Source organism: Heterodontus francisci, chromosome 40 (genome assembly GCF_036365525.1).
Source record: "Heterodontus francisci isolate sHetFra1 chromosome 40, sHetFra1.hap1, whole genome shotgun sequence".
NCBI classification, from domain to species: domain Eukaryota; kingdom Metazoa; phylum Chordata; class Chondrichthyes; order Heterodontiformes; family Heterodontidae; genus Heterodontus; species Heterodontus francisci.
In genome coordinates this window covers 17,368,506-17,385,181 of record NC_090410.1, presented here as the reverse complement: position 1 = coordinate 17,385,181, position 16,676 = coordinate 17,368,506, and the positions used below count along the sequence as shown (strand labels likewise).

Below are 16,676 nucleotides of genomic sequence, written 5' to 3'. Positions count from 1 at the left end.
TCCCTAATTGCTCTTGAGAAGATGGTGGTGATGTACCTTCTTAAACCACTGCAGTCCATGTGGGGTAGGTACACCCACAGTGCTGTTAGGAAGGAGTTCCAGGATTTTGACCCAGCAACAGTGAAGGAACAGCAAGATAGTTCCAAGTCAGGATGGTGTGTGGTTTGGAGGGGAACTTGCAGGTGCTGGCGTTCCCATGCATCTGCTGCCCTTGTACTTCTAGATGGTAGAGATCGCGGGTTTGGAAGGTGCTGTCGAAGGATGCTTGGTGAGTTGCTGCAGTGCATCTTGTAGATGGTACACACTGTTGCCACTGTGCACCAGAGGTGGAGGGAGTGAATGTTAATGGTGGTGGATGGGGTGTTGATCAAGGGGCTGATTTGTCCTGGATGGTGTTGAGTTTCTTGAGTGCATTGATTCAGACAAGTGGAGAGTATTCCATCACACTCCTGACTTGTGCCTTGTAGATGGTGGACAGGCTTTGGGGAGTCAGGAGGTGAGTTACTCGCTGCAGAATTCCCAGCCTCTGACCTGCTCTTGTAGCCACAGTATTTATGTGGCTGGTCCCCCAGTTTAGTTTCTGGTCAATAGTAACCCCCAGGATGTTGATAGTGGGGGATTCAGCGATCGTAATGCCATTGAATGTCAAGGGGAGATGGTTAGATTCTCTCTTGTTGGAGATGTTCATTGCCTGACACATGTGTGGTGTGAATGTTACTTGCCACTTACCAGCCCAAGCCTGAATATTGCCAAGGTCTTGCTACATGCAGGCACGGACTGCTTCAATATCTGAGGAGTGAGGAATGGGACTGACCATCATGGAATCATCTGCAAATATTCCCACTTCAGACCTTATGATTAAGGGAAAGTCATTGATGAAGCAGCTGAAGATGTTGTGCCTAGGACACTACCCTGAGGTACTCCTGCGGGTTTAGGTGCATGGCCCCCAACAACCACAACCATCTTCCTTTGTGCTAGGTATGATTCCAACCAGTGGAGATTTTTCCCACTGATTCCTATTGACTCCAGATTTGCTCAGGCTCCTTGATGCCATACTCAGCCAAATGCTGCCTTGACATCAGGGACAGTAACTCTCACCTCACCTCTGGAGTTCAGCTCTTTTATCCTTATTTGGGCCAGGGGTGTAATGAGGTCTGGAGCCGAGTGGCCATGGCAGAACCCAAACTGAGTGGCAGTGAGCAGTTTATTGCTGAGTAAGTGATGCTTGAAAGCACTGTCAATGACCCCCTTCCATCGCTTTACTGATGACTGAGAGCAGACTGATGGGGTGATAATTGGCTGGATTAGATTTGTCCTCCTTTTGGTGGACAGGACATACCTGGGCAATTTTCCACATGTCCTGGAACAACTTGGCTAGGGGTGCAGCTGGAGCAGGACAGACGGGCTGGACCCCCCATCATGGAGCCTCCTCCTCCCGTCCTAGTATTTGTTTAATTACCCACCACCATTCAGGACTGGATGTAGAAGGACTGCAGAGCTTAGATCTGCTCCGTTAGTTGTGGGATCTGTCTATAGCATGCTGCTTCTGCTGTTTAACATGCATGTAGTCTTGTGTTGTAGCTTTGCCTGGTTGGCACCTCATTTTCAGGTATGCCTGACACTGCTCCTGGCATGCCATGACTATCTCAGGCTGTTGCTTGAGTGGGGCAACTCTTCCAGTTTTGGCACAAGCCCCCAGCTGTTAGTGAGGAGAATTTTGCAGGGTTGACAGGGCGGTGTGTGCCTTTGTCTTTTCCAGGTGCTCCGTCCAGTTCTGTTCTTTGACTTTTTCAATATGTTAGTTTCATGGTCATCATTACTGAAATAGGCTTTTTATTCCAGATTTATTTAACTAATTGAATTTAAATTCTCCCAGCTGCCATTGTGGAATTTGAACAGAAGTCTCTGGATCATTATTCCAGGTCTCTGGATTTTCTTTGTATCTCTACTATGAAGATCAAAACAAAGTAGCTGTTGAATAAGTCTGCCATTTTCTAATTTCCAATTACAATATCTCTAGTCGATGGTGAGTGTGCTGATGTAGGGACGATGGTGAGTGTGCTGGTGTAGGGAGGATGGTTAGTGTGCTGGTGTAGGGACGATGGTGAGTGTGCTGGTGTAGGGACGATGGTGAGTGTGCTGGTGTAGGGACGATGGTGAGTGTGCTGATGTAGGGACGATGGTGAGTGTGCTGGTGTAGGGACGATGGTGAGTGTGCTGGTGTAGGGACGATGGTGAGTGTGCTGGTGTAGGGACGATGGTGAGTGTGCTGGTGTAGGGACGATGGTGAGTGTGCTGGTGTCGGGACGATGGTGAGTGTGCTGGTGTAGGGACGATGGTGAGTGTGCTGGTGTAGGGACGATGGTGAGTGTGCTGGTGTAGGGACGATGGTTAGTGTGCTGGTGTAGGGACGATGGTGAGTGTGCTGGTGTCGGGATGATGGTGAGTGTGCTGGTGTCGGGATGATGGTGAGTGTGCTGGTGTAGGGACGATGGTGAGTGTGCTGGTGTAGGGACGATGGTGAGTGTGCTGGTGTCGGGATGATGGTGAGTGTGCTGGTGTAGGGACGATGGTGAGTGTGCTGGTGTAGGGACGATGGTGAGTGTGCTGGTGTCGGGATGATGGTGAGTGTGCAGGTGTAGGGACGATGGTGAGTGTGCTGGTGTCGGGATGATGGTGAGTGTGCTGGTGTAGGGACGATGGTGAGTGTGCTGGTGTCGGGATGATGGTGAGTGTGCTGGTGTCGGGACGATGGTGAGTGTGCTGGTGTAGGGACGATGGTGAGTGTGCTGGTGTAGGGACGATGGTGAGTGTGCTGGTGTAGGGACGATGGTGAGTGTGCTGATGTACGGACGATGGTGAGTGTGCTGGTGTAGGGACGATGGTGAGTGTGCTGGTGTAGGGACGATGGTGAGTGTGCTGGTGTAGGGACGATGGTTAGTATGCTGGTGTCGGGACGATGGTGAGTGTGCTGATGTAGGGACGATGGTGAGTATGCTGGTGTAGGGACGATGGTGAGTGTGCTGGTGTAGGGACGATGGTGAGTGTGCTGGTGTCGGGACGATGGTGAGTGTGCTGATGTAGGGACGATGGTGAGTGTGCTGATGTAGGGACGATGGTGAGTGTGCTGGTGTAGGGACGATGGTGAGTGTGCTGGTGTAGGGACGATGGTGAGTGTGCTGGTGTAGGGACGATGGTGAGTGTGCTGGTGTCGGGACGATGGTGAGTGTGCTGGTGTCGGGACGATGGTGAGTGTGCTGGTGTAGGGACGATGGTGAGTGTGCTGGTGTAGGGACGATGGTGAGTGTGCTGGTGTAGGGACGATGGTGAGTGTGCTGGTGTCGGGACGATGGTGAGTGTGCTGGTGTCGGGACGATGGTGAGTGTGCTGGTGTAGGGACGATGGTGAGTGTGCTGGTGTAGGGACGATGGTGAGTGTGCTGGTGTCGGGACGATGGTGAGTGTGCTGGTGTAGGGACGATGGTGAGTGTGCTGGTGTAGGGACGATGGTGAGTGTGCTGATGTAGGGACGATGGTGATTGTGCTGGTGTAGGGACGATGGTGATTGTGCTGGTGTAGGGACGATGGTGAGTGTGCTGGTGTAGGGACGATGGTGAGTGTGCTGGTGTAGGGACGATGGTGAATGTGCTGGTGTAGGGACGATGGTGAATGTGCTGGTGTAGGGACGATGGTGAGTGTGCTGGTGTAGGGACGATGGTGAGTGTGCTGGTGTAGGGACGATGGTGAGTGTGCTGGTGTCGGGACGATGGTGAGTGTGCTGATGTAGGGACGATGGTGAGTGTGCTGATGTAGGGACGATGGTGAGTGTGCTGGTGTAGGGACGATGGTGAGTGTGCTGGTGTAGGGACGATGGTGAGTGTGCTGGTGTAGGGACGATGGTGAGTGTGCTGGTGTCGGGACGATGGTGAGTGTGCTGGTGTCGGGACGATGGTGAGTGTGCTGGTGTAGGGACGATGGTGAGTGTGCTGGTGTAGGGACGATGGTGAGTGTGCTGGTGTAGGGACGATGGTGAGTGTGCTGGTGTCGGGACGATGGTGAGTGTGCTGGTGTCGGGACGATGGTGAGTGTGCTGGTGTAGGGACGATGGTGAGTGTGCTGGTGTAGGGACGATGGTGAGTGTGCTGGTGTCGGGACGATGGTGAGTGTGCTGGTGTAGGGACGATGGTGAGTGTGCTGGTGTAGGGACGATGGTGAGTGTGCTGATGTAGGGACGATGGTGATTGTGCTGGTGTAGGGACGATGGTGATTGTGCTGGTGTAGGGACGATGGTGAGTGTGCTGGTGTAGGGACGATGGTGAGTGTGCTGGTGTAGGGACGATGGTGAATGTGCTGGTGTAGGGACGATGGTGAATGTGCTGGTGTAGGGACGATGGTGAGTGTGCTGGTGTAGGGACGATGGTGAGTGTGCTGGTGTAGGGACGATGGTGAGTGTGCTGGTGTAGGGACGATGGTGAGTGTGCTGATGTACGGACGATGGTGAGTGTGCTGGTGTCGGGACGATGGTTAGTGTGCTGGTGTCGGGACGATGGTGAGTGTGCTGATGTAGGGACGATGGTGAGTGTGCTGATGTAGGGACGATGGTGAGTGTGCTGGTGTAGGGACGATGGTGAGTGTGCTGGTTTAGGGACGATGGTGAGTGTGCTGGTGTAGGGACGATGGTGAGTGTGCTGGTGTAGGGACGATGGTGAGTGTGCTGGTGTAGGGACGATGGTGAGTGTGCTGGTGTAGGGACGATGGTGAGTGTGCTGGTGTAGGGGCGATGGTGAGTGTGCTGGTGTAGGGACGATGGTTAGTGTGCTGGTGTAGGGACGATGGTGAGTGTGCTGATGTAGGGACGATGGTGAGTGTGCTGATGTAGGGACGATGGTGAGTGTGCTGGTGTAGGGACGATGGTTAGTGTGCTGGTGTAGGGACGATGGTGAGTGTGCTGATGTAGGGACGATGGTGAGTGTGCTGGTGTAGGGACGATGGTGAGTGTGCTGGTGTAGGGACGATGGTGAGTGTGCTGATGTAGGGACGATGGTGAGTGTGCTGGTGTAGGGACGATGGTGAGTGTGCTGGTGGAGGGACGATGGTTAGTGTGCTGGTGGAGGGACGATGGTTAGTGTGCTGGTGGAGGGACGATGGTGAGTGTGCTGGTGTAGGGACGATGGTGAGTGTGCTGATGTAGGGACGATGGTAAGTGTGCTGGTATCGGGATGATGGTGAGTGTGCTGATGTACGGACGATGGTGAGTGTGCTGGTTTAGGGACGATGGTGACTGTGCTGGTGTAGGGACGATGGTGACTGTGCTGGTGTAGGGACGATGGTGACCGTGCTGGTGTAGGGACGATGGTGAGTGTGCTGGTGTAGGGACGATGGTGAGTGTGCTGGTGTAGGGACGATGGTGAGTGTGCTGGTGTAGGGGTTATGGTGACCGTGCTGGTGTAAGGAATATTGAGGTGAGTTTCCGGCAGTGATTTCACCCAGGATCTTTGCTCCTTTGACTAACATTTGTCAGGTCCTTAAAGGAGCAGCTGGGCAGCTTGGAATAGGGTTGAAAATTTGGAAAATATTTATTATTTGGTGTCATTGGAAAGAGCAGGGACTCTCTGGATCGACAAACCTGGGCCACTGTTGCCCCAGTCCCTGATGCCACTCTCTGCCCACGCCCCGCTCCCATGGAGTAAGCCTGGGCATGTGTGTGTGTTGAAGCTCACTAGGGGCCCCTTGGGACACATGCTTGGTGCCCGAAGCGTGCCTGTTTGATGTTGAAGGGGCCCAAGGTCAGTCTTCCATTCCCATCTTTCTCCGTTCCTGGACAATCCTGGCCCGTCTATTGGAATCGTGCCTGCTTCAAGACGCAAAGGAATTTCAGCCACAATTAAATTTACCCTTCCTACTCTTCCACCTCCTGCCCTTTCACCTCCCATCCTCTCCCCTCCCACCCTTTGACCTTCTGCCCAACAGCTCCCACCCATTCACCTACTGCCCTTCACATCAAGCCCTTCCAAATTCCATCGCACCCTTCAGCCACCCACCCTCACTACTCCTGCCCTCTTTCCTCCAATTCTCCCTCCTCCTACTCTCTCACCGCACCCCCGCCCCCCCACCGCCCTCTTAGCTCCTGCCCTTTCACCTCTCACTCTTCCAGATTGATGTTCTGACAATCACTGGAGCCATGTCTATTGTATTGACCTGTCAATCGCAGAGCCACTAAACGACCAGATTTCCTCATGGCTTGTAGACTTGTATTGCTCTCGATTCTAGTGGTTCAATGCCTCTCCTAATATGGCTGTAGTGTGACCCAATGGTTATGGGAGATGAAGGCCATTCAGCCCATCATTCTCCCAGAACGATCCAAAAGTCGCCTGATTTCAGGGTAGATAGATTCTTGTTGGGCATGGGAATCAAAGGTTATCAGGGCTAGATGGGAGTGTGGAACTCGAGACAGATCAGCCATGATCTTATTGAATGGCAGAGCAGGCTAGATGGGCCGAATGGCCAAATTTTGCTCCTAATTTGTATGTTCGTATGTATCCACTTGCTTCTTAAAAGTTTCCCGGGTTCTTGTCCATTCCGTACATTGTTCATTTGGTTCAAAGGTGAATTTACTGAACTTGAGCCCTGAATTTACCTCTCACTGAATCAAAATTCCTGTGTCCTAGTTGTGGTTTTCTCGCCTCCCTAGGCAGGTGTATATTGGGTGGAATGGGATAGTAACTCAAAGCCTTTGGATTCTCTGAAGTTACAGTGAGTCCCTTTTGTATAAACTTGACAACACTGGTACGAAAAACACTGATTTTTCAGCAAATTTTCTTTTTGGAATTTATATCCCAAAAGGGCAGTAAATTGATTACTCATGTTCATGAGGAAATTGGAAAGACACTAGCTAGATTGGGAACTCACTCAACAGATTAATTCACTTTGCTGGGCCCATTCAATGGAGACAAGATACTGAGATGAACTTTGACCTGTGTCCAATTTGCTTTGGCCCAGGTTTAAAATGACCAAAAATACAGAGAATTGTGCATTAAATGTGCCCTGAGGATCACTCACTTTTGTCTTTGGATGACAGCAAACATTTTTCTATTTGTGTGGATTGGGTGGCATACTCACGCCAACATTTTTTTAATTTTTTTATTTAGAGATACAGCACTGAAACAGGCCCTTTGGCCCACCGAGCTTGTGCCGACCATCAACCACCCATTTATACTAATCCTACGTTAATCCCATATTCCTACCACATCCCCACAATTCCCCCTCCCCCTCCTCACCGACCCTCCCCTGCTCCACCGACCCTCCCCTGCTCCACCGACCCTCCCCTTCCCCACCGGCTTCCCCCTCCTCACCGACCCTCCCCTCATCACCGACCCTCCCCCTCCTCACCGACCCTCCCCTGCCCCACCAACCTCCCCCTCCTCAGCGACCCTCCCTTGCCCCACCGACCTCCCCCTCCTCACCGACCCTCCCCTGCCCCACAGACCCTCCCCTGCCCCACCGACCCTCCCCTGCCTCACCGACCCTCCCCTGCCTCACCGACCCTCCCCTGCCTCACCGACCCTCCCCTGCCCCACCGACCCTCCCCTGCCCCACCAACCTCCCCCTCCTCACCGACCCTCCCCCGCCTCACCGACCCTCCCCCGCCTCACCGACCCTGCCCTGCCTCACCGACCCTCCCCGCCTCACCAATCCTGCCCCGCCTCACCAACACTCCCCTACCTCACCGGCCGCTCCTCACTCACCCTCGCCACCTCACTCACCCTTGCCTCCTCACCAACTGTCCCCTTCTCACCGTCCCTGCCCCGCCTGACTGACCCTGCCCTGCCTCACTGACCCTGCCTCGCCTCACTGACCCTGCCTCACCTCACTGCCTGCCCCGCCTCACTGACCCTGCCCCGCCTCACTGACCCTGCCCCGCCTCACCGACCCTGCCCCGCCTCACCGCCCCTGCCCCGCCTCACTGACCCTGCCCCGCCTCACTGACCCTGCCCCGCCTCACCGACCCTGCCCCGCCTCACCGACCCTGCCCCGCCTCACCGACCCTGCCCCGCCTCACCGACCCTGCCCCGCCTCACTGACCCTGCCCTGCCTCACTGACCCGGCCCTGCCCCACCGACCCTGCCCTGCCTCACCGACCCTGCCCTGTCTCACTGACCATGCCCTGCCTCACTGACCCTGCTCTCCTCACCGATCCTCTCCACTGACCCTCGCCTCCTCACCGACCTTCGCCTCCCCAGCCTCATGAGTATCAGAATCAAAGGACTTTCTACCTTTCAGGGACAGCTATATCCTTTCGCACACTGCAAACCTCTGAACAAACTCTCCCTACCTCCCCGACACCCCAGGCACACAACAGTGAGAGCTTTGCATTGTATTGATCTGCCAATCCTCCGCTTGCAATGTGGACGAACGAAATGTGAGGACGTCTGCTGAGTTTGAGTTCCTTTTAGCGGTTGATAGTCGCAACGTTCTGCTTTCTCTCCACACTCTGTGGAGTCCCAGCCACTTAATCCCATGGATCTTTCCAAGGTTTGAATGTTTCATATCATCTGGATATTATGAGATGTTGTTTCCTATTTAAAATATTCCTGCATCACCAGTAATAATGCTTTAGTGCTCTGTGTGAGTGTGAGGTTATTTCTGAGTCTTTTGGCTGGTTGAGTTTGATTTTCTTGTCATGGTGTAAGGCTTGAGGAGCAGCCTGCACTGGAGTCTGGTTTGATTGTGCAATGATCGCTCAGTCACTCACTGCTCTCTGTTACAGGAGGGGCAACAGCTGATCAAGGAGAAACCCGAGTTAGCCCTGGAAGTGAGGAGGAAACTGGAGGAGATTCACGATTGCTGGATAGTCCTAGAAAATACGACTCAGGAGAAGGCGAGGCACTTGTTCGACGCAAACAAGGCTGAGCTCCTGGTCCAGAGCTATGGTGAGCTGGACAGGAGGTTGTCGCAGCTGGAGGGGCAGCTACAGGTGGTAGAAGGAGGGAGAGACATCGCCAGTGTCAACAGTCAACTCCAGAAACTGCAGGTGAGCTGTCGGGAGTCTCCTTGCCATTCTCCACTGAGTCGATATGCATTCCACAACAGCCAAAGGGCTTGAAGAAACTGGGGTCAGTGCGTCTTTTCATAGCAAGCTTCTTCGCAGTGTGCACATCCATCATTGAGATTTTTTACCTTCATTGGGACAGAAAATGGGTGGTAGCAGATTGGATACCAATTATACTGCCTGCCCATTATACAACCGCTCATTACATGCCCGCTTGTTATGCACGTTTGTTGTACCCTATTTGTTACATACCCTTCTTGTAGCACGCCCCGCATGTTATACCCCGCTCGTTACACGCCTGCTTGTTACATGCCTGCTCAACATTCTGCGTTCGTTATACCCTGCTCATTACACATCCCACCCTATATGCCAGGATCATTATACTCCCCACTCATTATGTTTGTAATATACTCCCATCGTTATGCCGCAATCGTTATTCCCCACTCGCTATATAACAGGCTCGCCATACACTCCAGTCGTTATATGCCCTACTCATTATGCTGTGATCATTATACCCTGCTCGCTATATGACCCGCTCAGTATATGCCCCGCTTGTTATACCCCTCTCATAATACCTCACCCCTTCTGCCCCACCCCTTATGCCCGGCTCATTATACACCCCGCTTGTTAGACTGTTTCACCCAGCCCATTACTCCCCCCCCACTGCCCATTAAACACACTGCCTGGTACACACCCTCCACCCATTACTCACCTGCTATCATACACCCTGCGTGCTTTCCATCCACCCATTATACACCCTGTGTACTGTGTACCCTGTGTGCCAACTGTGCAACAGCCCCAACAAACAAATTTCTCTGCAGCACCTGTGGAAGAGCCTGTCACTCCAGAATTGGCCTTTATAGCCACTCCAGGCTCTGCTTCACAAACCACTGACCACCTCCAGGCGCGTATCCATTGTCTCTCGAGATAAGGAGGCCCAAAAGAAAGAATTATACACACTGCTCATTTAACAGGAGCTCATATTCCCTCAGGAGCTAGAAATCTCTGAAAATTCTAGGCTTTTGTTTGATAAAGACGGGTGATAATTACCTGTAAAAGAGCCAATGACACATGCATTTGAACAATTCACACTGGATGTTGGTATTTGAAGTCGTTCCTCCCTTAGGTACCTGCTTAATGCCTACCAGTGATTCAACAGCTGAGCTGGAACATTCTTCTGAGTGAAGCAAGTGTTATTAGAATTAGAATTAGAATATTACAGCGCAGTACAGGCCCTTCGGCCCTCGATGTTGCGCCGATCATCTGACCTACACTATTCCATTTACATCCATATGTCTATCCAATGACCACTTAAATGCCCTTAAAGTTGGCGAGTCTACTACTGTTGCAGGCAGGGCGTTCCACGCCCCTACTACTCTCTGCGTAAAGAAACTACCTCTGACATCTGTCCTATATCTTTCACCCCTCAACTTAAAGCTATGTCCCCTCGTGTTTGCCATCCTCATCCGAGGAAAAAGACTCTCACTATCCACCCTATCTAACCCTCTGATTATCTTGTATGTCTCTATTAAGTCACCTCTCCTCCTCCTTCTCTCTAACGAAAACAACCCCAAGTCCCTCAGCCTTTCCTCGTAAGACCTTCCTTCCATACCAGGCAACATCCTAGTAAATCTCCTCTGCACCCTTTCCAAAGCTTCGACATCCTTCCTATAATGCGGTGACCAGAACTGCACGCAATACTCCAGGTGCGGCCTCACCAGAGTTTTGTACAGCTGCATCATGACCCCGTGGCTCTGAAACTCGATCCCCCTACTAATAAAGGCTAACACACCATATGCCTTCTTAACAGCCCTATTAACCTGGGTAGCAACTTTCAGGGATTTATGTACCTGGATACCAAGATCTCTCTGCTCATCTACACTACCAAGAATCTTCCCATTAGCCCAGTACTCTGCATTGCTGTTACTCCTTCCAAAGTGAATCACCTCACACTTCTCCGCATTAAACTCCATTTGCCATCTCTCAGCCCAGCTCTGCAGCCTATCTATGTCCCTCTGTACCCTACAACACCCTTCGACACTATCCACAACTCCACCGACCTTCATGTCATCCGCAAATTTACTAACCCACCCTTCTACACCCTCATCCAGGTCGTTTATAAAAATGACAAACAGCAGTGGCCCCAAAACAGAACCTTGCGGTACACCACTAGTAACTAAACTCCAGGATGAGCATTTGCCATCAACCACCACCCTCTGTCTTCTTTCAGCTAGCCAATTTCTGATCCAAAGCTCTAAATCACCTTCAACCCCATACTTGCGTATTTTCTGCAATAGCCTACCGTGGGGAACCTTATCAAACGCCTTACTGAAATCCATATACACCACATCCACGGCTTTACCCTCATCCACCTGTTTGGTCACCTTCTCGAAAAACTCAATAAGGTTTGTGAGGCACGACCTACCTTTCACAAAACCGTGCTGACTATCGCAAATGAACTTATTCTTTTCAAGATGATTATAAATCCTGTCTCTTATAACCTTTTCCAACATTTTACCCACAACCGAAGTAAGGCTCACAGGTCTATAATTACCAGGGCTGTCTCTACTCCCCTTCTTGAACAAGGGGACAACATTTGCTATCCTCCAGTCCTCCGGCACTACTCCTGTCGACAATGACGACTTAAAGATCAACAACAACGGCTCTGCAATCTCCTCCCTGGCTTTCCAGAGAATCCTAGGATAAATCCCATCTGGCCCAGGGGACTTATCTATTTTCACTCTTTCCAAAATTGCTAACACCTCCTCCTTGTGAATCTCAATCCCATCTAGCCTAGTAGGCTGTATCTCAGTAATCTCCTCGGCAACATTTTCTTTCTCTACTGTAAATACTGACGAAAAATATTCATTTAACGCTTCCCCTATCTCCTCTGATTCCGCACACAACTTCCCACTACTATCCTTGATTGGCCCTGTTCTAACTCTTATCATTCGTTTATTCCTGATATACCTATAGAAAGCCTTAGGGTTTTCTTTGATCCTATCCGCCAATGACTTCTCGTGTCCTCTCCTTGCTCTTCTTAGCCCTCCCTTTAGATCCTTCCTGGCTAGCTTGTAACTCTCAAGCGCCCTAACTGAGCCTTCACGTCTCATCCTAACATAAGCCGCCCTCTTCCTCTTGACAAGCGCTTCAACTTCTTGAGTAAACCACGGCTCCCTTGCTCGACAACTTCCTCCCTGCCTGACAGGTACATACTTATCAAGGACACGCATTAGCTGCTCCTTGAATAAGCTCCACATTTCGTTTGTGCCCATCCCCTGCAGTTTCCTTCCCCATCCTACACATCCTAAATCTTGCCTAATCGCGTCATAATTTCCTTTCCCCCAGCTATAATTCTTGCCCTGCGGTATATACCTGTCCCTGCCCATCGCTAAGGTAAACCTAACCGAATTGTGATCACTATCGCCAAAGTGCTCACCTACATCTAAATCAAACACCTGGCCGGGTTCATTACCCAGTACCAAATCCAATGTGGCATCGCCCCTGGTTGGCCTGTCCACATACTGTGTCAGAAAACCCTCCTGCACACACTGGACAAAAACAGACCCATCTAAAGTACTCGAACTATAGTATTTCCAGTCAATATTTGGAAAGTTAAAGTCCCCCATAACCACTATCCTGTTACTCTCGCTCCTGTCGAGAATCATCTTCGCTATCCTTTCCTCTACATCTCTGGAACTATTCGGAGGTCTATAGAAAACTCCCAACAGGGTGACCTCTCCTCTCCTGTTTCTAACCTCGGCCCAGACTACCTCAGTAGACGAGTCCTCAAACGTCCTTTATGCCGCTGTAATACTTTCCTTGATTAACAATGCCACACCCCCCCCTCTTTTACCCTCTTCTCTGTTCTTTCTGAAACATCTAAATCCCGGAACCTGCAACATCCATTCCTGCCCCTGCTCTACCCATGTCTCCGAAATGGCCACAACATCAGGATCCCAGGTACCAACCCATGCTGCAAGCTCACCCACCTTATTCCGGATGCTCCTGGCGTTGAAGTAGACACACTTTAAACCAAGTTCTTGCTTGCCAGTGCCCTCTTGCGTCCCTGTAACCTTATCCCCTACCTCACTACTCTCAACAGCCTGTACACTGGCACTGCAATTTAGGTTCCCATTCCCCTGCTGATTTAGTTTAAACCCCCCCGAAGAGCACTAACAAATCTCCCCCCCAGGATATTGGTACCCCTCTGGTTCAGGTGAAGACCATCCTGTTTGTAGAGGTCCCACCTACCCCAGAAAGAGCCCCAATTATCCAGGAAACCAAAACCCTCCCTCCTACACCATCCCTGCAGCCACGTGTTCAACTCCTCTCTCTCCCTATTCCTCTCTTCGCTAGCACGTGGCACAGGCAACAACCCAGAGATAACAACTCTGGTTGTTCTCGCTCTAAGCTTCCACCCTAGCTCCCTGAATTTCTGCCTTAAATCCCCATCTCTCTTCCTACCTATGTCGTTGGTGCCTATGGTTATGTAATAAAGAACTTGAATATTGCTGAAAGGCTGCGTTTGCTGACAGCGCAACCACTAGATGGCACAGTACTTGCACATACGCAAATGCAGGCTCTTCAACTGGAACGTCAGACAGCTGCCAGGATTAAAGATGGCGCTGCTCAATTTATCACAGGAAATGCATATGGCTAGATCGTTCTAGCAAACTAACCTTACATTAAGTTGGATGGAAGCCCAGTAATATGCCACTACATAGTTATCGGATACTAACTAATCCTCAGATCCATTTAATATTCCAGTAATCCTATTAAATACAAAAGGAATTTTATGATTGAAATTCCATTGGAAGATGGTGAATTGTCACTCCTATCGAAAATAGGGCAGAGTATCAAATGTGCTGCCAATTTGTTATTGTGATTCGTTTATTTGACTGACCAGGACTGATTCCACCCGATTGCAGCTACTAGCGCCCACCCCACTGGCCGCTCTCCCCCCCCCGGGCAACTCGCTTTCTCCCCCTCCTTCCAACCAGCCACTTCCCCCACCTCAGCCGCCCGCTCCAGACCTCGCTGCTTCCCCCCCACTTCCCTGGCCGATTGTTCCCTGCTCACACCACCCCGCTGTCCGATCAGTCGCTCCCCACACCACCCCCCCACCCCCTCCTACTCCAGCCGCTAGTTCTCGGCGGCACCGCTTCCCTCCTGTCGCCCACTCGCTCCTACGTTTGATCGTTCTCCACACGCCGCCCGAAGAAGCAAGGGGTGACGGGGCGACATTGGAGCGAGTTGCCGAGGGGGGAGAGTGGCTACTGGGCTGGGAGCGAGTGATGGGGATCAAGCTCTAGCCTCAAAGTCAGCTGCTTCCTCCAGCCGAGCAGGGGGCTGGATAACTGATGACACATCATCACGCATGCGCGAAGATGGACCAGGCACGGATACGCGATGACGTTGGGGCTGTGCCATGACGTCATCCCGTGCACGTGCCACTTAGTCCTGACAAGATGTAGCTGTGCATGTGCACATCTTGGCGCACTCTGATGTCAGCGGCTGCTGCGTTGTCAGGAATCACTTTGTTGCTGAAAATAGAGACATGTTGTTGAAGCTTTGTGTCTTGCACTCATCAGGACAGTCCACAAGAATAATCAATGTAAAGGAAAACAACAACTTATACTGCACCTCCTCTCATGCAGTATAAGTTGTTGTTTTCCCTTACATTGGTTATTCTTGCGGATTGTCCTGATGAGTGCAAGACGAAAAGTTTCGAAAACATGTCTCTATTTTCAGCAATATTGATGTTCTGTAATATTGCCCAACCCAATCTTTGGCCGCAGTGGCCTTCACCTGGAGTCCCCATTCCTCTAGCCAAGTCAGATTAAAGGCCACTGCGATGGGCTGGGGCCAGCGATTTATTTGTCAGCATTCAGGATTGCCCAATGACCTCTTCTGACCTCCTGATCTGCAGGTCCTGGAGAATCAGATGGAGGGCTGGTACAAAGAGGTTGGGGAGTTACAGGCCCAGGCTGCAACCCTGCACCAGGAAGGGGCAGGGAAAGAAGAGGTGACTGAGAAGCAAAATGTAGTAGAAGCAAGAATTGTGCGTCTGATTGAACCTCTGAAGCAACGACGGAGGATTCTGCTGGCATCCAAAGAAGTTCATCAGGTCACGAGGGATATGGAGGAGGAGACAGTAAGTACTGCAATCAAACAGAAATGTTCTTAGGGTATGAATACTTCACCTCAGACCAAGGGCACGGTTCCGTTTGCTAAAAGAAGGATGGACAGGGTTTTTTGCAGCAAACATTGGGAAAACCCAAGTCTTCAATCCCTGCCACAAACTTTGTTCCTTAGCTACTGACTCCTCTCCCTGGCCATTGTCTGAGGCTGAGGTTTTTAACCTCAGTATCATATTTGACCCCAAAATGTTCTTCACCGCGTATTCAGTTCATAAAGAAAGGTTTTCATTTCTATAGCACCTTTCAGGACATCCCAAACTGCTTTACAACCAATGAAGTACTTTTTAAACAGTGATCATTGTGCAATCTGGCAGCCAATGCCCACACAGCAAGATCCCACAAGCAACAGTGTGATAATGACCAGATAAGCTGTTTTTCTGATGCTATTGCGGGATAAATATTGGCCAAGACAGCGGCGAGAACTCCCTCTGCTGTTCTTCAAAATAGTGCCATGGCACCTTTTATATCCACCTGAGAGGGCAGACGGGGCCTCAGTTTAACATCTCCTCCAAAAGACAGCACCTCTGGCAGTGCTGCACTCACTGGAGTGCCAGACTAGATTTTTGTGCTCAAATCTCTGGAATGGGACTTGAATCCACAACCTGCTGACTGGGGGCAAGAGTGTTGCCCACTGAGCCTTGGGTGACACTTCATCACCAAGGCACCCTATTTCTACCTCTAAACATCGCTGGACTCTGCCCCTGCTGCTGAAACCCTCATCCATGCTTTTGTTACCTGTAGACTTGACTATTCCAACACAATCCTGGCTGGCCTCCCACATTTTACCCTGTGTAACCAAAACCTGATTGAAATCTCCACTGCACGTATTCTAACTTGCACCAAGTCCTGTTCGCCCATCACTCCTGTACTCACTGACCTGCATTGGCTCCAAGTCCTGCTACACCTCAATTGTAAAATTCTCATCCCAGTGTTCAGATACCCCATGCCTTGCACTTCCCTACCTCTGTTACCTCCTCCAGCCCCACAACCCTCAAATATATGTGCTCTTCCAATTCTGAGTCTCTTGCGCATCCCTGATATTAATTGCTCCGCCATTGACGGCCATGCCTTCAGCTGCCTGGGCCCTAAGCTCTGGAATTCCATTCCTAAACCTCTCTACCTTCCATCATTGAGGATTCGTTAGCTAACAGGAAACAGAGAGTAGGGATAAATGGGTCATTTTCAGGTTGGCAAGCTGTAACTAATGGAGTGCCACAGGGATGAGTGCTCGGGGCCTCAACTATTTACAGTCTATATCAATGACTTGGGTGAAGGGACACAATGTATGGTTGCTAAATTTTCTGATGACACAAAGATAGGTCAGAGAGTAAGTTGTGAAGAGGACAGAAGGAGTCTGCAAAGGGATATAGATAGGTTAAGTGAGTGGGCAAGAATATGGCATATGGTATAATGTGGGAAAATGTG

At 51.0% G+C, this 16,676-nt stretch overlaps 1 protein-coding gene across 3 annotated transcripts in view; it reads left to right on the top strand.

Annotated features, from left to right (window-relative positions):
- LOC137353122 (spectrin beta chain, non-erythrocytic 1-like) overlaps nucleotides 1-16,676 on the top strand; it is a 194,971-nt gene that overhangs the window by 119,016 nt on the left and 59,279 nt on the right. For all 3 annotated transcript variants that reach the window (XM_068019139.1, XM_068019136.1, XM_068019138.1), the window contains 2 exons: nucleotides 8,767-9,030; nucleotides 14,981-15,205. In XM_068019139.1, the coding sequence (XP_067875240.1) occupies nucleotides 8,767-9,030; nucleotides 14,981-15,205 (489 nt within the window). The remainder of the gene's footprint in view (nucleotides 1-8,766; nucleotides 9,031-14,980; nucleotides 15,206-16,676) is intronic.